Source organism: Eleginops maclovinus, chromosome 18 (genome assembly GCF_036324505.1).
Source record: "Eleginops maclovinus isolate JMC-PN-2008 ecotype Puerto Natales chromosome 18, JC_Emac_rtc_rv5, whole genome shotgun sequence".
Classification (NCBI taxonomy): Eukaryota; Metazoa; Chordata; class Actinopteri; order Perciformes; family Eleginopidae; genus Eleginops; species Eleginops maclovinus.
Window position 1 is genome coordinate 18169967 of NC_086366.1, and position 21716 is coordinate 18191682.

The window sequence follows — 21716 nt, forward strand, 5'->3', positions numbered from 1 at the left end:
TCTGCCCCGTCTTGACAGCCAGGTTGATGGCACTGATAAGGGGAAGGAGAGGGCAAGTGAATCGGCAAGTGCAGAAAATCTTTTTTTCAGTCGTGATAGTTTCACATTTCACAATCTAAAACACTTAAAGACAAGAATAGAGTCCAAAATAGATTATAATAAAAAATAGACTAACAAAGGTGATAGATTAAAATGCCAATGTCTAGCTTGAAATTAATTATTCCTTGAAAAAGTATTTTGCACCCTAAGGTGTTGCAATTCTTTAGTGAACGGGTCATGAACTCTGTCAATTTCAATCTGTTACACTCTTACACCCGAGGTGAGTGAGTGAATGGGAAATTATGTTTCTTATCACACTGCAAATCAGCCAAAAACAAACAGTAATATCCTCTTTCAATCACATTTGTTTCTTTCTGGAGGGGTTGGCACTGACCTCCTCCGTCTGCTGAGGATCTGTGTCGGGGGGGCCTCGGTATGCCTGCCATCCCTGGTAGTTTGCTTTGGCAGCCTGTCTACCAACCCCCTTACCCCCACCCAGCAGTCCTGTGTTAACATACATACATATGGTAATCTGCAGCAGGACGCCTTGTCTTGTTTACATTTATTTCAACACAGCTATTTGAGTACGAGTATAAAAGTTACATTTAGCATTGATACTGAGGAGATATATTTTTTCATTTCAACCTCTAGAATGCACAAAACAGGCTCCGACATGTCACTCTAATTACTTTTTGTGAATATAATCAGTATTTAAGTTCTGTTAAGTGAATTGATGTAATGCAAGCTTCAAAAGGCTTTACAACATACCCTCTTTCCTAGCAACAGTCACACATTTTGAATCTAAAGTGAGATTGAGAACCCCATGAAAGACTTCTGACTTACTCATATGTAAACGATAGTATGGAAATGACTTGATCATAGTGAAGCCCCCAGACAGAACTTGTTGTTTGCCTGATGTAAAGGGACTTTTTTAAATACCCACAGTCCCTTCTGCTTCTGGTGCTGATTCTGCCCTACATCCCCTGTGGAAATATAGCCAATGTTCTTCTTGTACTGTCACAAACGTTTGCTGTTTTTTCTTTCTTATTTCCACACTAACAACAATAGACTAGCTTGTGAGAGCTTCCAGCTGTATTGGAGGGGAACTGTTTTCACTCCCACTGGCCTTGGACTGTTCATCTGCACAGCTCAGATAGACCTGGCTGAAAAAAGGCTACTTGTGTCTTATACCAAGTTGTCTGAATTAAAGTTGTATTCATATTCTACTCTATTTATATTCTAATATCTGCATATTGTTAATATATCAGTACAGAAGATAGTATAGTCTGAAGAAAGACAAGACCTCTTTTTCGGGAAAGGTCAAATAAGGTGTCAGAAAAAAATTGGTTAGAGAGGATGACAGCCGCGGGCAGATTGCAAAGTATAATCAATGAGAGAGGAGTTACTCAGCACTCATTTCTCGAGAGGTCAAACAGAGTCCAAGTGTTGATCTGTGGCTGTGGATTCACCACTTCTCCCCTGGTGAGGAGACTGAATGAGCGAGTGAGTAAACAAATGAATGAATAAAGCCCCCCATGGTATAACGTCAAGGACATCCTACAGAGTGAGAACTCGGAAATTCTTTCTTCGGCACTTCAGTCCTATCAGAGAGCCCAGGATCTGCACAAACAACCAGTCCTCAGCCAATCATCAAGCAAATGCTCAGACATGCCCCTCACATGTGTACTCACTTTCACCGACCTGTCCTACATGTGCTATGCCTCCTACATGCATTTGAAGCTCACAAGAGGACTGTTGTTTCTTGAGAAATTCCTTGGTTCAATTTTGCAAGATCATTCGTCATTCATGTCCAATTGAAATCGCCTGCAGCTTCTGTTTGACTCATCATTAACGATGACTTTATTAATGATGCGTATATTGAAGCAATGTTCTAACTTTAGTATGACTTTTATCAACTTGAAATGTCTAATGTTTATTTTTTAGACACTCAACAGAAGGTCAATCAACTATCAATCGTGAGTTTCTTTAGCCTGAAGATACAGTACCACCAACCGTCCGTTCAGTTCAGGATTTAAAATGTGACATTGCAAACAGTCTCACCCCTAACTGGCAGATTCTCTATATAAAGTCGATAAAACATACTTTTAGTTCCAGTTTAGCATTAAATCCTCTCTTGGAGATATCATCTTGATCTACTTCTAAAGAACATCCTGGTGCTTCACAACTCTTTGTTCTCTTTGACTTGAAAGCATTCCTCAGGCCGGTGTTTATCGGCGATAGGTCACTGCTGCGGTTCATCCTGCTCCTGCACAGCCATTCCCCACAGTCTGTTTGTAAGGGCTGGAAACCCATTTCACCTTGTTCTTTTACAGTGCCAACCACTGCTGCTCACCCCCACCACCACCACCGACCCTCTCCCTCCCTCTTCTCTCTCCCCAACCTTGTCTCCTTTCTCCTCCTCTTTCCATCTCCCGACAAGTACACATACTCCCTGCTCTATTGCGCATATTCTGAATGGTTAGCGAATACTCCTGCAGCCCCCCAGGGAAACACAAGAGGAGGGGGAGGTAGTTGTGATGACAAGCTTGCCTTTTCGCAGAACAGGCCTATGGGGACATACGTGTAGCTCTGCAAGGGGCTGTCCAACCCTCTTTGCGCTTACTCGAACAAGCCTCACTGACACTGTTTTGCCATGCTCATGGTGACACTGTTTGGGAAACACAGACATTTTTTTCCTAACCCAGCAGGTGAGTCTTTTGTTTACTGTTTTCTTGAATCTGACTGACTTCTGCTTGACATGGAGAAACAAATGACAATTCCTTATTTCTCTCTTCGCTCATTTTCAGTTCTTCAGTTAAACTATTGGTTGTTTTGTGCGTGAAAAGACTTGTCCCTTTCTGTTGAAATTTCTCCGAGCCTGGATTCCTTTTTTTTTTCACTCTCCTAAATAAGTTGTGGTCTCGGCTTGGCAGTCGATACTCTCAGTTCATTTGCACTCTGTGACTTCTTCCCTCCATTTAAATCTGCTCTGTATTCATTTGACAATAATGAGACCCTCTCTGCATAGTGTTTTTTAAACGGGGGATTTCTTGAAAGGAACTATAATCTCTTGTAGACTCACATCCACTGTGTAGGTCATACAGACTTTTTAGTTTATATTATTATTTCTTTATACATTTATTATACAGTATTAACATTTTTTTTACATTTCTAAAAGTATCGTCAAAGTAAGATTTTGTGTGTGTGTGTGTGTTTTGTGTGTCTCAAGGCCATTGCATAATGCACTGGCAACTGCAGCTTTCTCACAGTAACAGCGGAGACTCGTGTGTAAATGAATTAACTTTCTGTGAAGCAGCTCTGTTAAGCATTTCAAGGAAAAACACAAGAAATTACATTGTTTTTCTAGAAATATCTCAGTGCTTCTGTCTATACAATCATGTGTTTTGCTGTTAAAACCTAAAGGTGAAAACATATGGATTGCACTGGATAACCAATGTGAAGGTTATGTTTATTTTAGAATTTGATATTTTCCTTTCTTAAGATGTCACCCGAGGAATGTGCCTAAATAAGATGATAATCATCTGTAGCTGCACAATATTGCTTTGTTTGCTTTTCCGTGTGCTCTTCCGATTGCTCTGACCTGTCGAAGGTGTGTTTAGAAGAATGGCCTAATGAAGGCGTGAGTGGGATGTTAACCATAGTTGACCAGGGACAATCCTCTGCCCTGATGAATGGTTTTGTACATAGTAAATCACCAACTGGGGAAGAGCAATCGGATTCCTCTGTGCAGTGATGTCACCTTGATCGTTTGTGAAACAGATCCAGACTTGAACAGCCCTGCCTGAGCCAGATGTTAAATTTCCCAGTAAACCTCTCGCTGAATGGCGCTTAGTCAGAGGTGTTCAGAGCAGGAGATAGCAGCTTTACATTAAACTCTGGCAGTGAACTGAGACTCTGATAATTACAGGACGCAGAGACATGCGGAAACAATCTTAAGGAGTATGTTTGTCCATGTTGTTGTGCCTTTATTGTCTTGGAAATAATCTACATCTGTCTGTGCTTGTCAGATGTGTCACATTCCATTCACATACTTTCCTTTCTGTTTATTTCAGGTTATCTACTGTGTGGTGGGACTGAGCATCTTGGCTAAAAATGGCAATCCAATACATCAAGCACAAGTACCTGTGGATTTATGTTTTAAATTATGAGAAACTATAGAACAAAACAGCAATGGAGAATCCACCTATGGTGAGTTTGGAGGCACAGCAGTCTTGGACAGCTTCAGGAATACAAAAGTTAGCATTTTCAACAACACACGAGTTGACCTCAGAAAGCTCTGCTCTCTTAGCTAATGGCTCGGCAGACCACAGGGAGGATGATTGTCTCCCTGAAGCCCAAAGCTTGCTGTTGGAGCCAGATCAGAACGTACACAAGCTGAAGAAGAGTTTTGTTTGTGTCCGGGACCACAACATTCAATTTGGGGAAGGTGTGAGCTTACAGGAGCCTGAACAACCAGTCATTCACACTAAAGAACCCCTGGACCAAAGTCCACTGGAATCCCCTCAGCCGCATGAAGCAGGTATTGTGTCCTCAGTATCACATGACAATTGCTGTCTGCTTTCTGGTTCTGTTGCAGAAGGCACGTTGGCTCAGGCTGTTCTGAATCATGGTGGTCGGACATTAAACATGATACTGGGATGTGTAAAAACAGACTTGAAGAGCTTAGAGTCAATGTCAAATGGCCATGTCTTTATGCCTCCAGAGGACCCTTGCCCCATTTTCAATCTGGACTCCACTTCCACCATCCCTGAATCCGTCAATCTTTCTGATCCTGGCCCGAGTCTCCTGGATCCACCACGCATTGTGAAATACAAACCTAGCTCCATCACCTTCTCACAGTACACCTTTCCCTCCGCGGCCGACAATCAAGTTTTTGTCATTGACACTTCTGAGGAAGGAGAGTCTTCCCTGGAAGAGGATGATCATGATGGTGACGATGGTGACGATGGTGACGATGGTGATGATGGTGATGACGATGATGTGTTCTCAGAGCTGCCTCAGAATAGAGACTACCTGGTCAAGCAACGACAAAGAAGCACAGGCAAAGACAAACTGAAGAGGAAAAGTGCTGCAAGTCGAGCAGAAATCAATCAAACAGCCAGAAAGTCGGGTTATGAAGCAGAGGGGGAAAGGTGCAGTCTGGAGGTATGCTGTTATTGCATTGTGTTATTCACATATTTATCTTTATACAATTCATAAAAGATAATGAAAGGGCATCGGTCTGCATTACAAATTATGGACATGAAAAAAAAAAATAGCATGTCAATTTTCCAAATTAGTTCACCTTAAATGATTAATGTAACAAAAAGCAGTCTCTCCTGAAATAACTCCAAACAATGCAAGATCTGAAAACAATGTCACACATTTCTAATCTAAATATGCAATTTGTGTTCCACACTAAATAAATGCACTTTTAATAAAGCCTATAAAAGCCTTTTATTTTTAAACTTTATTTCAGTTTCAGTACAAACATATTCACACTTTGTGTCAATACTGTTTTTCATTTTCATTTAGTTGTATCTTCAGCAAGTTAGCTTTTTGAAGAAAAATGTAATAATAACATTTTAGAGAATCAAAATAAAAACCTATACTTTTAATGTAATACTGTTCGTGATAAGTTGCCTAACACTCATTTAAATTACAGTAAAAAAAGATCAGTCAAAGACGCTTAAAAGCATGTGTATAGAATTCTAGACCACAAAATTGTAGTGGCATTATTTAGCATTATTTTTCCCGTTCAAGGAGGTCCACACAGTGTGAGAGCCCATATTCCCAGCTCCTAGCAGCTGACATCATTAACCTGTGAGATAATGCATTGTTGGTATTAGTGTGTAGGAGTTCACTGACTTCACTTTGTGCTGGTGAAACGCAGACCTAGAAGGAATGCAAACAGCTTCTGCTTTCTCTCTACTCCCTTAACAGGCAGCAGTGTTTTGACAGAGCCCAAAGCAGGCCATATTAGCACTGAACTTAGCCTTCCATTGCTGAACAGCTCTTTTTATCTCCAACAAGTCAAGGCACATTTCAGACCTTTTTTCACACAACCGCTACTCTGACCTTGGTAACACCGTCCTGTAACCCCTCAACGCTGTTTTTTATTGCCTTTTTAAAGCCTTGTGTAAGCCTTGGCATATATGTACAAAGCCTTTGGATATGTTTTTTCTGTCAAAGCCTGAGCATATTGAACATATTCAACGACACATCACTGTCATTCTAGTTTACAAGTAAACAGGGCAGAGTGAATGGTAAGGCTGGATTAGCTTCTGTTTCTTTTGGTCGAAAAGATGTTGAGGTAATGCCAGCTTTATGTGCAGAATGACACTCTGCTCTGAATGAGTTGTTTTGGAGAAGAGAGGAAGAATGCAGGGAATCCAGGGCGCCCGTTGTTTATGTTATCCAAAGAGAGAAGGATAGTTCCTCTCATGCTGTCACTCCACAAGCTCTGTTATCATACGGTGGGCATCTCTATAGGAAGGGCTTTACTTTCATGCAACAGGCAGCAAAGAAAAAACACCTTAAAATAGTAGTGAAACAAGCTATTTTTCTCAACTACATATTGACATACTCATATAGATTGCACTATATGAGTGCACTACACCATGGCGCACATTCTCCTTGAGCACATTACAATGCACACTGGATCACAGGGTCAGGCCCTGCCACTGCAAGCATCCTATGCCTATACTTATTTTTAAATTAAGATTAATTTTATATCATCCTTTTTAATGTTGTGTGTGTTGTCTATAAGCTACTGGATACCTTGAATTTCCCTCTGGATCAATAAAGTATCTACCTACCTAGATGCAAGATAGATAATCTGATCTCATACCCACAAAAAACATAAGGATAGTGGTAAGAAAGAGACATAACTTAATTAGAGCAACATTTAAAACGGTCATCTTTAATGTAAGTTTTATAACAAAAGAGGATTCATTCTAAAACCACAGTTTGTTACACCTTGTAAAAAGGACAAAAATATTGACAGCATAAAGACCAGTATTTATCATTAATGCATGCATATCTTTTCATCCTTAACACAACAAGTCTGAAGGGACTTGCGGAGGGAAGTCAGTTGAATAGCTCATAGATGCAGTTCCTAACAATAACCATATGATGGCACTGTATGCATAGAGTTTCCTCTGAGGTTCAGCTCATGACTCCCCCGTGCTTGCATCATTTAGCTAAACTGTAACTAAATATCCCTAAAAATACACAATTCTCTTCCTATCCTTCCCACTCTCTACAAACATGGTGGCTGTGTTCAGTGTGTGTTTTGCATCACAGAATATTAAGTGTCTAAATTATTCCTCCAAGTAGCCAGGTAGCCATTGCCCTTTCGCATGACCGGCTGCTTCATTAGGATACCTCCATGGTGATCTCTGGCACTCTCTGTGGGTGGCGCAGACTAGGCACCGAGCCCAGAGCTCACACACTTAACTACTCATTTCCATGTCAAAGACGTTGTGTTAGGGTCCACAATGTGGCCAATTTGCGCTGATAAAGTTATAGTCAGCTCACATGTTTTTGTCCCCAGAAGATAACATTAATGCATTTATCTAAAGGATTGACTCATACCAGCTCAGTTGCCATGGTGTGAGGAGTTCACACAAATGCCGGGGCCAGATCTAGGGGAAAGGCACCAGGAGATGAATCAAGGGTAGTGTCTCACTTGAGCGTCAAGCCCTCTCTGGAATTTGTCTCCTTCTAAGTAGAAGTGCCCACATTCCTGAACAGCACCTTGTGGGGATGTCACTGAAAAGAGACAGTATGAATGTGTTCCTCATTTGCCTTGAGCATGTACCAGAATGGGGAATCTGTTTCTTGCATTTGTGTGTGTGTGACTCAAGGGGTTAGGTCCAGCTTGCAACATATTCAGCTTCTTTCATTTCCTTTTCCTGTACAAAATGTTTTCCGTCTTTGAGCCTAGAATATCAAGAATTGCCATCACATATTATATATCAGATTTTAGCCGTTAAACTAAAGAGTTAGAAACACAAGTGAAAAGATATTTTTTGATAAAGGTCAATTTCATGGTTCTTATCATCTTAACGGCTTGATTCCAGATCTTCAAGACACAACATTATGTCCATAGACTCACTTGGAACAGTTTGGTCAGCCTCTGTCTTGTTCTTATTTAGAGGAATGTCCACCCACTGAGGTGCTCACATAAGGATTTATTCAGAACTCAGTGTTTCATTTGCACATGCTTCTCATTCATTTTAATTTTTAATTTGGGTATAATGAAAAAAAAGTTTTGGCTACAGTGATCTAAGGATAATTAAGAGGAACTCAAGCCATGGATGTGACCTGCTCCTTATCTATTTGTTATAACCAACCATATAAACATCATTTTGTCATACTTGGCAAATAGTTGTTAAGAAACATATTCACTTCACAACAGTACTCTTAGTCTTTTTTTGATTCACATAACTATATGTAATTACCATATAGAAGGAAGTCTTCATATCTCACAAATGTCCCTACTGCTGACATTTTTCAAGTCTCTGATTCCATAAAGAGAACAAGAGAAGTCTGGTGTTTAATCTGTGTTGACATTCAGATACTCCCGGAAGAATATTTTAGAAATATGGAAACAGAAACTATAGTGTGCAGAGTGTTTTTCTGGGAATCAGTGTTTATTTCTCTGAAGGAGTATAAGGCTCATATAGAGAGGAACACTTACTTAGTAAAAGTTCATCTCCATTATTCTTGGCTCACCTATCACACCTGTTCCCAAATGAAGTAATTGGTCAGTCTTTAGAAAATATTAAAGCGTGTGAATGCCTTTTATTTGTTGAGCAGACAGAGGATTGAGCTGTCTTAACATACTGATCCCATGTCAAACCTTTCTTATATTCCCTGGTCAGCACGGTGCATTGCAGGCATAGCAGAGAAGAGAGGCTTTATTTTTTCCTCTCAGTGACCCAAGATGACCCCTCAGGCCTTAGGTCAGTAGGGGATTGGCCAGATTTAGGTCATTCCTGAGGGATTGAGTGGAAAAAGACTTTCTCCCAATGTCAGGTCAGTCAGCCGACTCTGGGTGGGCAGCAGGGGAATGGACCGTCTGGTGTCTGGTCCCTTAATTCCACACAATTTAGGGGAAATACCACATGAAATAGTTTTTATCAATGTCTACATTTGTAATTTAAATTCAGATTTACTGCTTCATGATGAATGATTTTTATACTGACAACAGTAGAAATGAATATTATTCATATGTTAAATTATGACTTACAAAGATCTATGTCACCAAAGTATTAATTTAAACTGAATAGTATTTTATCTAACAGTCTGTCGAATGCCAACAGATAACCAACACAAACAAAATGGGATTAGGTTGGCCTTTCGTTATTTGAACTCCACTTCCTCCACTTTATTTGTATTCAGCTCCCAGTAAACCCAATGTAAATGTAAAAACAAGTGTAATACTATTTAAAAGTCTATCAAAGCCCTTCAGACAAGAACCACACCCTGTCCAGGACATTGTGGTTTCCTATCAGAACATTTATTGACAAGCTCCTTCAATGAAATGATTGTGCATTGAGGCGCTTGATGTTATAAATGGAATAATGACTTGATTTAGACATGGCCGGTAGTAATTCTTCACAGTATTTAGTTTTGATTCCAAGAAAGGAATTTTAACTGGCCGTGTACAGGCCATCCACATTAAAGGACCATTGGCTGTGTATGTCTGGAATTAGGGTTATCAAATGCTGTGATCTTTCACTTGTTTTCAACCAACAACAATTCAAATGATCTTTGGGATTTTCCCAACATGTTGAGCATTTTAATAATTTAATCTACCGGAAGCTTTTTGTTGAGGACTGTCATATTTTAGATTCTGGCTTTTAACACAAAATGTAGTTTGGGGCAAATATACTGATTGTATCTACTAGTTTATAACCCTGCTAATCTAAACACCTTGAGTTCCCTTCAGTTTTTCTTTTTAGAATTTACATGGAGTATACAAACATTTAATAACTGCTTCACAAGACCCGCAAATGTAATTGTAAACAGGTATATAAGTGGGTTCCCGTGCTGCTGGCTGGTGTATTAACACAGATAATTAAAGACAATAAGGTAGAATAAAGTTATGATAAAAAATATATAATATTATCTAAAAAATACTATGTCTTCATTGATTATATATCACTACGTATTAGATGTTGATAGTCTGCAATTAAAGGCTAAATTGCGGAACTCAAAGTAAAGCAAAGTATTGGCCAAATTTCCCACCCTTCCAAACATTCTGAAATTGAATTGTTATTCTTGAAAAGGACCCACGCTGATGCTGTCGAAGAGCATGCGGCCGGTGACCCTCTCCAGGTCTAACAATGTTAATTTATGCTTTGGTGACCGAGGTGTTTCCTGCTGATTTATGAGGCTGGACCTCCCTCAGACACTGCTCCTGTCTGTGTGAGGACGATCTATTTATACACACAGTGTGTCTGGGGAGTAGTGAAAGCTCGTGCAGGGAATTCCATCATGCTCTGTATGGCACACATGTCTGCAGCCCTCCTCTTTTGCACTTTCACCCTGAGACATGGCAGAGGAGATCACATTTCCATGTGTGGCAGCAGTGAACCTCACTGATGCAGCTTCGGCAATTTACAAGATCATTTTTTGAGTTTGCCTGTAACTCTTTTTGAGTTCAGGGCAGTGTGTTAAATCAACACATGCTCTCACCTTACTGGGAAGCTCTCATGTGTTAAAATAAGTCTGGCAAGGATGACAGGTAATTACTGGACTAACTAATGAACCCAATTTTTCCACTGAATTCAATTACTTTTACTGGGAGTCTCAAAGTTAGATAGAGAAATTAATTCCTGATTTTGATGAAGTTCATCTGAAGCATATAATTAAGATTCCAAGCAATTTTGATGAAGTGTCAGTGACTCAACTTGACATTCATTTTAAATGAATGCCTGAAAACTGAAAAAAATGAGTGTTTATCATGGCTACATAAAATTGTGCATGTGATTGAATGATGTAATCATTTTTCTTTTAATTTATCCTTTAAATTGAACTTTCTGTGATGCAAAAATCCTGACATTTAGGGGGAGAAATCTAAAAAACATCACCTGAACTTTTGGATAAAATTAGACAACAATTTACGTGATACGTGATAACAGGAAACAAAAACTGATTGAACTACACTAAATAATTGGGTCATTTTGCACAAAAAAAAGGTATAAATAATGATGGTAATGCTTCTGATCCTTTTGGCTCAGTATTTGACTTAGTACTCTGATAGCGGCAGTAGCTTGTCTTGACTCAAACATGGCTCTCTGATTACCCACAGGAGTCTCCGCAGGTCAAGTCTCCCTGGTCAGAGTCAATGAGCCAGCTGATGAGGAAACTGGACCAGCTTAATCTAGACATAGAGGAGGCTCTGAGTGCAAACTCCTCCCCCTCCGACACACCCTGTGCCACCCGCAAGAAACAGGTGAGAGTGTGTTCACACCCAGGCGTCATGACTGCTGTCACTCACAACACCTTTCAAGGCTAGGACGAGAGATGTGTCCCTTTTTATACTTTAAAATAAACTCAGAATGAACTGTATGTTGGCAGTGATATAAAACAGCATGAAGATTTCACTACCTTATGGTATGTCCATTGTCACGGTTGGTACTGTACACATTCCTGTGAAGCGTATGCTGCATACTTGTTCATGCTTTTAAACTTCACTAAATCAATTCTCTTTGCTCTGTGGAGAAAAGTCCTGATGCATTATTCGGACCAGTAAGCAACAGGTGTTCATCAGAATTTATGTCCTGCTGAGTTTTTTGAAGTGCTCCACTTTAGGTTTAGATTTTGTCAAATCAACCAGTGGCGAGCCATAAACCCAGTATGTGAAAGGGGAGTCAGTATGTAGATCTCTAGTGAGTCATTACTGTGTCTGACTTGTGAGATACAGTCTGTCTGCAACACTATGGGCTTTGTCAAGACCATCTCATAGGGACCTTCTGACTTGAGTCTGTTTTATGATGTAGGTCCACAGCTTTAAGATGTGATACTAGAGCGTACAGTGCTTTAGCCGGGTCAGAATGGTGCGGCATGAACAGACAGCTATTGTGCTTTTGAGGTTGCAACTGGGACTATGCAACTCTGTTTCTAAAAGGGGCTCTTCTCATGGTGGCATGTTTCATGAAATATCCCACTAGAGTTAGCATTTGGGAACAAAAGTGCTCTTTCGGGGTCCATATGTATGTACCGCACAGAGGAGCTATTGTATTGAAGGGAGTTTGTATGATTTGGTCCATTAGGAATGGTTGAGAGAGGCTCACATGCCTCCCAGGCATCTGCATAACCATCCCAGGCATTCACCATTACTTGCTTTAACTAATGACAGGCGACTGGGCGAGACAAGACATCTTTACTGGGATATTTGACAAGGTCATAATCTCTGTCCTCTCAATAGAAGATCCGCACATACAGGCTTCTTTGTGTGCCGCTGCAGAGCTGAATTGAGAGTGGAGATTTCACTTCCCCAGCAGTTGACCTCAGCCTCTTGTTTTCTTTTCCCCTGGCCACCGTTGAGACCATCCTGTCCTAGTCTGTTTGGCCGGACAGAGACGGACCCAGTCCTGATTGTTGTTGTGATGTTGTTGCAGTGGGGTGCTGTCTCAAAGTCCACGTTAAACCAAGCCATGAACGACGAAGTCCTGCAAAGACCAGACAGAGGGGAATGTCCGAGCCAGTGCAGGTCTTCTGCTCCTTGCAGCGCCTTGATAGCAACAAGAGCGTCAACCAAGAAGAAGGTACGTTTCTCTGAGTAATGCAGTTTCCTGCAGGCGTCAACAATAAATCATACAGTACAGATAGTCTGTAGGACAAAGAGGCTACAAACAGTTCTGTTGTCCAGTTCTCGTCTTTAAGGATGTGAACCTTACATTCCTTTGTGTCTCACTTCAAAACTGGTTGCACATGTTTTCTTTTTCCTTTCTTTTACCCAAATCTGGCTTTAGCGTTTTTTGGGTGACTCCCATGACCTGTTGACTTCCTGCACTGCCAAAAGTATTTCTCCCTGTCATTTCAAAGTTCATGTCTGTCCGTTGATGGAACATTTTCACTTTGTGTCCTTCCTAAATTATCTACAGATCACTTTTTCTGAAACTAATCAAATGAAACTCAGCTTGACCTTTTTTCCTAAACAGTTTTAGCCATACAGTTTATGTTTAATGTAGGTATTTATTCACCTGTATGAGTTGTTTTTATGTTTAAATTGAGGTTAGAAAAGTAGATGACTACATCAATGACAGAGGAGTGATTTCTCCTCTTACAAAATAATTATCTACACTTTATTATTGATTTCCCTTATGAAGAAAATAACCATTCTACATTTCACAATCACCTCTATGTCATGATCCCTCTGTTGACAGAAGAAGACAAAAATCACATAATTGCTTAAGTGGATAGCGTTGAAAAGACAAATCCACCACCCGTCAGGAGAAGTTTTGGCAGGTTCTTTTGTGCAGATGCTCTTTCCTCTACATCTGTAAATATTTGAGGTTTGCATTGACCATAAGGTCTGCTTAGCCATTCTTGAACAAGCCGGACTCACTTGTGCCGGACAAAGAATATAAATGTCACTATTCAGCAGCCCTAAAAGAAACAGACAACTGAGAGATTTGCATAATGCAAGGCGCATTTAGATTCAAAGCCTTTCAGCTTGTGCTTTATGGTTTCGTAATGGCTCTCTGAGGCAATGTGATGGCAAACAAGATGCTTATAAAGTAACGGTAGTGATTCAATCACAATCTACTACATTTTCCAATCTCACTTCGATAGGATTTTTGGTCACATTTGGTTTTGCTTTTTTTAAATACAACATCCATAATACTTGTAGACTGCAATAGGTAAGGTCTCACTGAAGACTTCTAGGGCGAGACAGAGCTGAGCTTTGAAAGTCAAAGAAGATTATTTAGTCTGTGAGCATCAAGTACTTCAAATTAAATGGTGTTTAGTTCTCAGATATGTTGCCACCTGTCTTTTCTTTATGGAACCCATAACTATCTCTTGAAAATGACAGCAGCAGCATAGGTTAAAATGTGGCTCGGGGACAGCTGGGAATGTTCACATCATTTAGAGACAAGAGTATTTTGGCTGTAGTGTAACCTTGAGTAAAATTAGATCACATGTTATTCAGTGGCAAGATCTGATGAGGATATATGAATAATTCATTTAAAAAATACAATAGGTGTTCTTAAGGCTGAAAATTAAGATGAATATAATTTTATCAGCTTAAGAAAATATGTAGTTAAGACATAGGAAATTGTCTTGTTGTATTTCTGTCAAATAGTTAAGGTCACTTAGAGAAGAGTAATACCCTGCTTATATCTGTAGTTGAATATGAGGCTACCGACAGCAGCTGGTTAGCTTAGCTTAGCTAGTCTAAAGACTAGAAAGAGGAGGACAAAGGTTAGGCTACTTCTGTCCAGCTGAAGCAAAATCCCAAACCAGTAACGTTCAATAAGCATGTAAATATAAGTAGCAACATGTCAAACTATTCATTTAAGTTTGTCCACTGGTTTAAGAATGTGTAAAGTTTGCAAAAACAGATGAGACGATATGTCAGTAGCTTTGCACAGGAAGAGAGACTCTTCCCCCTCGGACCCATAAGACTCTTACATAAGAGCTCTGGAGTCCGTATAAAAAGTTCTGACAGCAGGGAGCGAGAATGCGATACAGATTGAATCACAGTCCTGGAGTCTAAGAATAAACAGGCCAGAGCCGTGCACCCAGTTATGGATTTATGGAGCAATGTTTTATGGAAGTATCTGGTAAAGGTTATCAGCACCTGCCTGACAACCCCTGACCCCACCCCCCAAGATCCAACAGTAAAAGACAAACTAAGAAATGTTCAAGTTTGTAGTTGTACCTTTTCTGGGCTTCCCAATCTTATTAAGTGAATTAAATAATAGCTCAGACAAAGTTAGATGATGCTATAAAGCCTTTTTATATCAGATGTTCCCTAGTGTGTTTGTTTTTCTCAAAGCTTTCTCAAATCCTTAGTTTTGAAGCTCTGTTTTACTTATATATTTGAGCCGTAACTTATAGAAAAGTTTTCTTTTCTCAATCAATGATGCCTAACATTTACAACATACTGCTTCCAAATATGAAGATTTATTGATTTTCTTTTTTGTTTAATATGATTATTTATTAAAGATCTTTGAGTTTTGGAGGGTTGGTCAGACAAGATGAGCAATTTAACCGTTTTTCTATTGTTTGTTCTAATGTGTTATAGACTAAACAATTAGCCCCCTAATTGATCAAATAATATTGAGATTTCATTGCAATTTATTTTATATATGACTTTGCTGCTCAACACATAGCTGGTTAAAGGAAGTTGTTCTTTCTCGGTGGGGAGAGAAATATTTAGGTTGAAGGTTCCCACTTTTAATTTGTGTTGACAGAGATTGGCAGAACAGAGTCACTTGCACTGACCGGTCCTGTTACTGCCCTGTTGACTCTCAGACAGGGTGTTCATGCAAACATCCTTGTTGTTGCTGCCGAATGCAGGGTTTTCCCTCACTTGCACTCTTGCGTGGAGGATGTCACTTTTCCTGACCTGCAACCTTTGACATGTGTCCACCATCTGACTGCGATTACACTGAACTATGGCAATGTGTTTAAAGTGGGTCAGCACTCAAACACGCAAGGATGAAATTCTTTCTTCTGGCTGTTAAAAAAAAAAGGAGAGAGTGATGTGTTCAAGTCTTTGAAGCCTTGTCAAATCGGCACATCTCCACTGGGACCCAGCATCTGGTTTTTGGAGTAGTTATTTTCACATATTTATTTCTGAAACTGGGTCTGAAGCCGGCCCTATGAGAGTAATGTATAAGGTCCATTGCATGTCCTTCTCTTCAAAGACATGTGTAGAGTTTGAAAGTAAAGAGATGATGATCCTCCATGTTTCTGCACCCAACTTTTAAACTCTGGTACAGAAATGTTTAACTATGTGATTAAATTGTATCAGACTGTGCTATATCTTAAAGTCAATATTGAAGAATACATCAGTGGCTGTTCATAGATTTGGTTTATCTTTTGCTATATTCATTGTTTCTCTGTATTGTAACAGTGAGACGGTTGGGATTGTTTGCCTGAATATAACTAGTGGCTGAGCCTGCTAACCCTGGAGCAGCATGGACACCAAAGGTGTTTTAATATAACATTCCAGAATTGTATTGGTCATGACATCCATGCTTTAATTTTTGTCTAGATTAATCAAAAATGGCCTTGCCGGTGCCTGCTGTCCTACGACAGCTTTTGCTGTGTGGCCTTAAAGTGTTAGAGACCCTGCAACAAAGACATATACAAAACCACTTGTCCTGTTTCATCCTACCAATCAGGTTTTTTTTGTTGCCACAGCAAAGTGGCAGCCATGTAGGTTGCTCAACCAGCCAAGTGCTTTTTTTAACTGCGAGCATTTCTGCTGCCATGACAACACTGGGGGGCCGCGGGCCTCATGAAACATGCAGTACACGACTTATTTATTGTGTGGAATCCAACTGACCAATAAAACCTTTGCGGATATGTTGATTGAAGTTTGAATCAGCACCATGTGGGCTATCTGCCAGTTCACTGTCATGACGGAGGGTCAACGGTATTGCAAACAGGCAGACTGGGAGTTTTGCAGCGTTTAGGCTCTGCTAGGGGAGACATGTGGAAGCGGGGAAAGCAAACAACAGTGTAAATCAGACCAGTGGGGCACAGAGGGGAAATGAAGGAGAGAGGTAGGCAAGATAAGTAGGAAAATGAACCATTTAAATCCAGGACGTCACTGCTTTATGTAAGAATCCTATTTTGTTTTAATATGTATCATATATTTCCTTACAACACCACTTTCATTATGAACAAGGTAACAGTATGCCCCTCAATGAAAAGGTCTTTAACGTCTAGCTCAGCATTTCAATCTCCCTGTGTTGCTTTTCTTCTAAAGTGTTCGGACTGATAAGGTGGGGTATTAGGCTTGTGGGCAGCACATTAGCCTCTGTGCTAAATCATGCCACCCTTTCTTCGGTGGATTGTCTCTATTGACTTTGTCATGACATCAGTAATTGCCCTATTGAAGATATAGAGAGACATCCTCTAACTATGTGTGTGCCTCTAATGGTTGTTGCAGCCAAATAATGTGAAATGCTTTTTTTTCAGCTTTCAGAGTGGAGCTATGTTTAAGTAGCCGATGATTAGCCCCTACTCAATATTACATTACTGATACTTTGTCATTTATTTTGTGTTGTAGATTTTCAACAAGATGACCAATGCAGGTGGGGCAGGTAAGAAGCTATTTATGTTTTTGGACAGCTTTTTGATGCAATGTGTGTAAATTGATCTATCGGAAGACAATGGTATATCTTTCCATAACCACGGGCCAGTTTTGATCTGTTGTCCATAATTCAGATAAGGTGGAGAGCTTTGAATGTGTTTCTTTCTGTCTGCATTAGCCTTTGAAGCACTGACATCTTGTTTGCGTTGTTTCACTTCCTCTCTGTCTTAGTGCTTGCTGGGATATCCAGGTTTAGCATGATTAACCTGACAAAACTTTTTATTTATTTTTTCCTTAAAGCTTTGCTTGGTCACATGGAAGAAAAAACTAAAGTAAAGAGTAAACTAGAATCGTTAAGCTTTCCAACAGAAAAAAACAGCCCAATGTTGCCAACTATCATTTAGGCCAAACTAATATATTGGTCATTACAGCATTACAGTTACACATACCAGATACCATTTTGTCAGCGCATTTGATTTATTAGTTGCTGTCAGAATGTAAATACCCGCCTTAGCTTTGGACTTTAAAAGAAGAGATAAATCAATTGAGATGAGGCTTAAAAAATAGAGTGACCAATTTCTTGCTTGCCCGAATGGGCTTCTACAATCTAAGAATTATGTTCTTGGCAAACCTTTATTTCTGAATCAGATTTGAGGCTTGATAACTTAGGTAAACTCTCTGTCTGAACACAGTTCTGTACTGAAGTTGAAACAGGGCTGCGCTGCTGTTTGGCACATCATCAATTTCTTCCTGCAAGTTGATCCTTCTCTGTGTCCTTGCATGCATGGCACTGCTCCCGCCTCAGATGCATTGAACAGGACTGACAGCCACAGGTGTCTGCGAGCTGCCTTCCAGCCGGTGTCTCGAGAATGTCTCTTATTTGAAATGCCTTCTATATATTGGTCACTTGGCGGGAGGCAGTTAAAATTAGGCAGAGTGCCAGATCATTGTTTCTGTTTTGCTGAGGGGAAATATTTGGCTTGTGTGATGTGGCCCATGGGGCGCAGCTGCGGGATTCGGGTAGATGCCATTGAAGGCTCAGGTTGCAGTCTCACATGACCTCTGTTGTGCATGATGGTAACGCACAAGTGGACATTATGGTCTGGAAAAATTCCATGTATCTTTTATATGCAGTAGTTAACAAATGTGTGGTCTGCTTGGTGTGTCTGTGTGATATGCACTGTGACTGATCGCTGGTCGTTCCTAGCTGTAGTTCTTTGGAAACCCGAGTGTGAGACCACCGTGTATTACATCAACAAGTTTGTCAACAGGGCACCGAAATTCTCTACAAGTACATTTATCATTCAATTTTTTCACAATATTGTCGTAGCAAGCTGCGTTCGAAGTCGCATGCTTCCTCTTTGAGGTAGATCTCTGAGTCAAAATAAACCAAACCAGACTGTCCAATGTCTTTAGTCACAAAGTTAATGAAATCAACATATGGATTTAACTTGAATCTAGTCATAAAAAAAATTGGAGACTTGTGAATTTTGTAAAGAAGGACCAAGCTGGCTGGGTGTCATACACATTAGGTGTGATATTCCCTGTTTGTATTTCACAGCTGGGCTGAGTAGACCACTTTTTATGACACGGATACGAGGCGGCCAGATGGTTCTCAGTATCGTCCATAACACTGTCCACCTCATTACATTGTCCAAGAGAGGAAAGCACATTCTTTTGGTCCTGATCCAAAATAGAAATGCAGCAGTGAATTTTTTTGGGGTATTCTGTGCTATAAATGTGCAGTGCAGACTTTTTATTGCTCTCATATGCACTTGCTCTACACATTCAAGTTGTTGCATAAACAAACACCTTTATTTAAACATCATGGTTAACAATAGCCAGTTGTAAAGAACCAATTCAGGTTGGAAATGCGGAGAGATTTAAAACTCTTCCTAACCTTTATTTATTTGTATTTATTTAAGATCACGCAAGGAATTTATGGAAAAACACTAGACCTTTTAGCCCACTTGACTTGTTGTTTGGTTTTACCCGAGGCATAAAAACAAAACCCAGCGCTTCATCCTAAAACCGCATATGGACACACTCAGAGAAGATTTGGACTATGTAGTGAGAAAAAAAAAAGCCTAATCCTTCTTCTCATATGTTTATTTTCTAATGGCTTACTTAAGGTTTATAGAGCATTTTTCAAGTCTTGAGTAAATGATGGGCCAAGTGCCTTTTCCCTCTCACACAGTGTAATTTGTATGGAAATGTATTCCCTGCTGTCTCTTTAATTGCAGTGTGGAAATTAATGGTTTCCTTTGGTGAGAGTAGCCAGCTATCTTCATCCTCAAAACCCTGAACTGACATTAATCATAGACTTAACGAATCGATGTGACACTGCAGCGCCGAGAGCCCCACATCCAGCCGCGTTCCTCTCAGAGATACGGTACAGATAAGGTGGATGAAGCTACATTTATCTGTCTGCCCTTAGACATGTATTTACATTTTGTAATGGTTCTGTTTTTGTGCGCAGCTCATGTGTATTTTGTAAAAAATATTTGAATAAACAGAAAAATAGAGGTAGCAGTGAATAGTTTAGACGGACAGAAATATTGACAGGGTCCAAGGAGAAGCAACAATGCAGAACTCAGTGACTTTTAGCTTGCATAAATTAATGGTTATTTGCTTTGTTTTAATAAACATCACCTTCCTAAACTCCAGGCTGAGGGGAAATGGGGCTTAAACAGCAGTCTGTGGCCCAGAACTATCAGGCCGAAGTTTCCCACTATGCACTTACAGACAGACAGACAGACAGACAGACAGACATACAGACAGACAGACAGACAGACAGACAGACAGACAGACAGACAGACAGACATTTACACAGATCCTCTCTCTGAATACATATGCTAATCTACATTCAATGTGGAAATCTCTTGCTACTGGTTATCAGAAAAGCAAAGAGGAAACTGTGAATCCCTTGGAGACCTCTTTCTATTTGTAAGGAAAGTATTGTAAAGCCCTATGTCCTTCACACATCGGTGTGACTGACTCCCAGTGAAAGACTGTGGAGAAGGAGGGAAAGGGATGCTTTAAAGTGTTTAAATGTAGCCATTTCCCCCTGGCAGTCAACTTATGATAAGCTTCAGAATGAGGTGTGTAATCTGTATCCTAACTGTTTTCACACAGTGAGAAGTGACTTTGGCATTTGCTCTGGACTGTGAAAGTGAGAGGAAGTGAACTGAATATGTGGGATGTAATGGGTTAGATTTGTATTCTTTGTTTTGGCAACATTTCTTCCGATGTGTGTATAACAGGTCAATTGAAAGGTATGATGTACCTTTTCTTCATCTGACAATAAGGCCAGGAAACATTCAGCAGTTTATTTCTTCATATAATAAGTCCATCCCTTTTTTAGATATCCCTGTTTAGTGTTGCTGCTTTCAGTAACTCAAAACACGTCACATCTTTAGGTGTTTTTAGGACTCACATCAGGTGTTTGATCAGAAGGTGAGGCTTAGGTGGATTTTCAGCTAAAGTGTAGTTGTTTTGTGTCGCTATGTAGTCAATTTGAGTGTCTTTGTCGTTGCTTTATGATATTAAAATTTTTTGCTGCTTTTTTTTCATGTCATTGTGTCTCTGTAGTCATTCTATGTTTCTTTGTGATCATTTTTGAGTCTCTTTCTAGTTGTTACTTTAAGTGACATTCTGTTTGTGAAGGACAGGGCAGGACCTGACATTTTAGGCACCTGTGCCCAGTAGGACTGTTCAGTATTCCATCCACGATGTGAACATTTAAAATTATTTGAAACCTCATCATTTTTTTTAGCATCTTCATTTACCAGCCTTGTAGTTGTGAGTCCCAGAATTTGAGACTGACAACGTGAGCATCAGCGTTAGTGTGAAATGAATCCTCTGTGGGACCCGAGTGAGTATACACTGCCATATAAATCACCAGTCCAGCTATAGATGAAGCACCAGTGGGTATTATATAATGTCCATAGATACTAATGCATTGCAGCAGGGTTGTCTGCTGTGTTTTTGACTGCTGCTGCATGTTCCCCAGCTGTTCCCATTGAGCCCAGGCCTTCAGTCTCACCCGGGGTCAGGGCCTGCTGCTGGAGGCCGACTGTGACCTCAGGCAGCTGCACTGTCTCTCCTTCTGTCTCTAGAGGGAGGCCTGTTACAGACCATAATATACACATCACAAAAGCTTATACAACAACATTATGAGGCTGGTGGGTGGAAAATGTAAGTCATATGTGATGTGTTGAGCTGTAAGATTATTAACTGTGTTGGTATTAACTGGTCTCTGATGAATACTGACTTCAGTCCTGTTTTTATTATGGAATCATTGTTGTTGTGACATAAAAGGTCCAAATTTAGCTAAGTGTCACATAGTTCTCAAGGGGAGGCCATTTTTTTAAAGGAAGAGGTCATT

General features: G+C 40.1%; 1 protein-coding gene across 2 annotated transcripts in view; it reads left to right on the forward strand.

Moving 5' to 3' along the window:
• stard13b (StAR related lipid transfer domain containing 13b) overlaps positions 1–21716 on the forward strand; it is a 70777-nt gene that overhangs the window by 10014 nt on the left and 39047 nt on the right. Inside the window, exons 1-5 of one of the 2 annotated variants that reach the window (XM_063906756.1) lie at positions 2566–2747; positions 4113–5205; positions 11363–11506; positions 12675–12821; positions 17306–17339. In XM_063906756.1, coding sequence (XP_063762826.1) covers positions 4231–5205; positions 11363–11506; positions 12675–12821; positions 17306–17339 — 1300 coding nt within the window. In that variant the 5' untranslated portion in view covers positions 2566–2747; positions 4113–4230. Of the gene's footprint in view, positions 1–2565; positions 2748–4112; positions 5206–11362; positions 11507–12674; positions 12822–17305; positions 17340–21716 lie in introns of those variants that run through there. The other variant, XM_063906757.1, reaches the window with a different exon arrangement.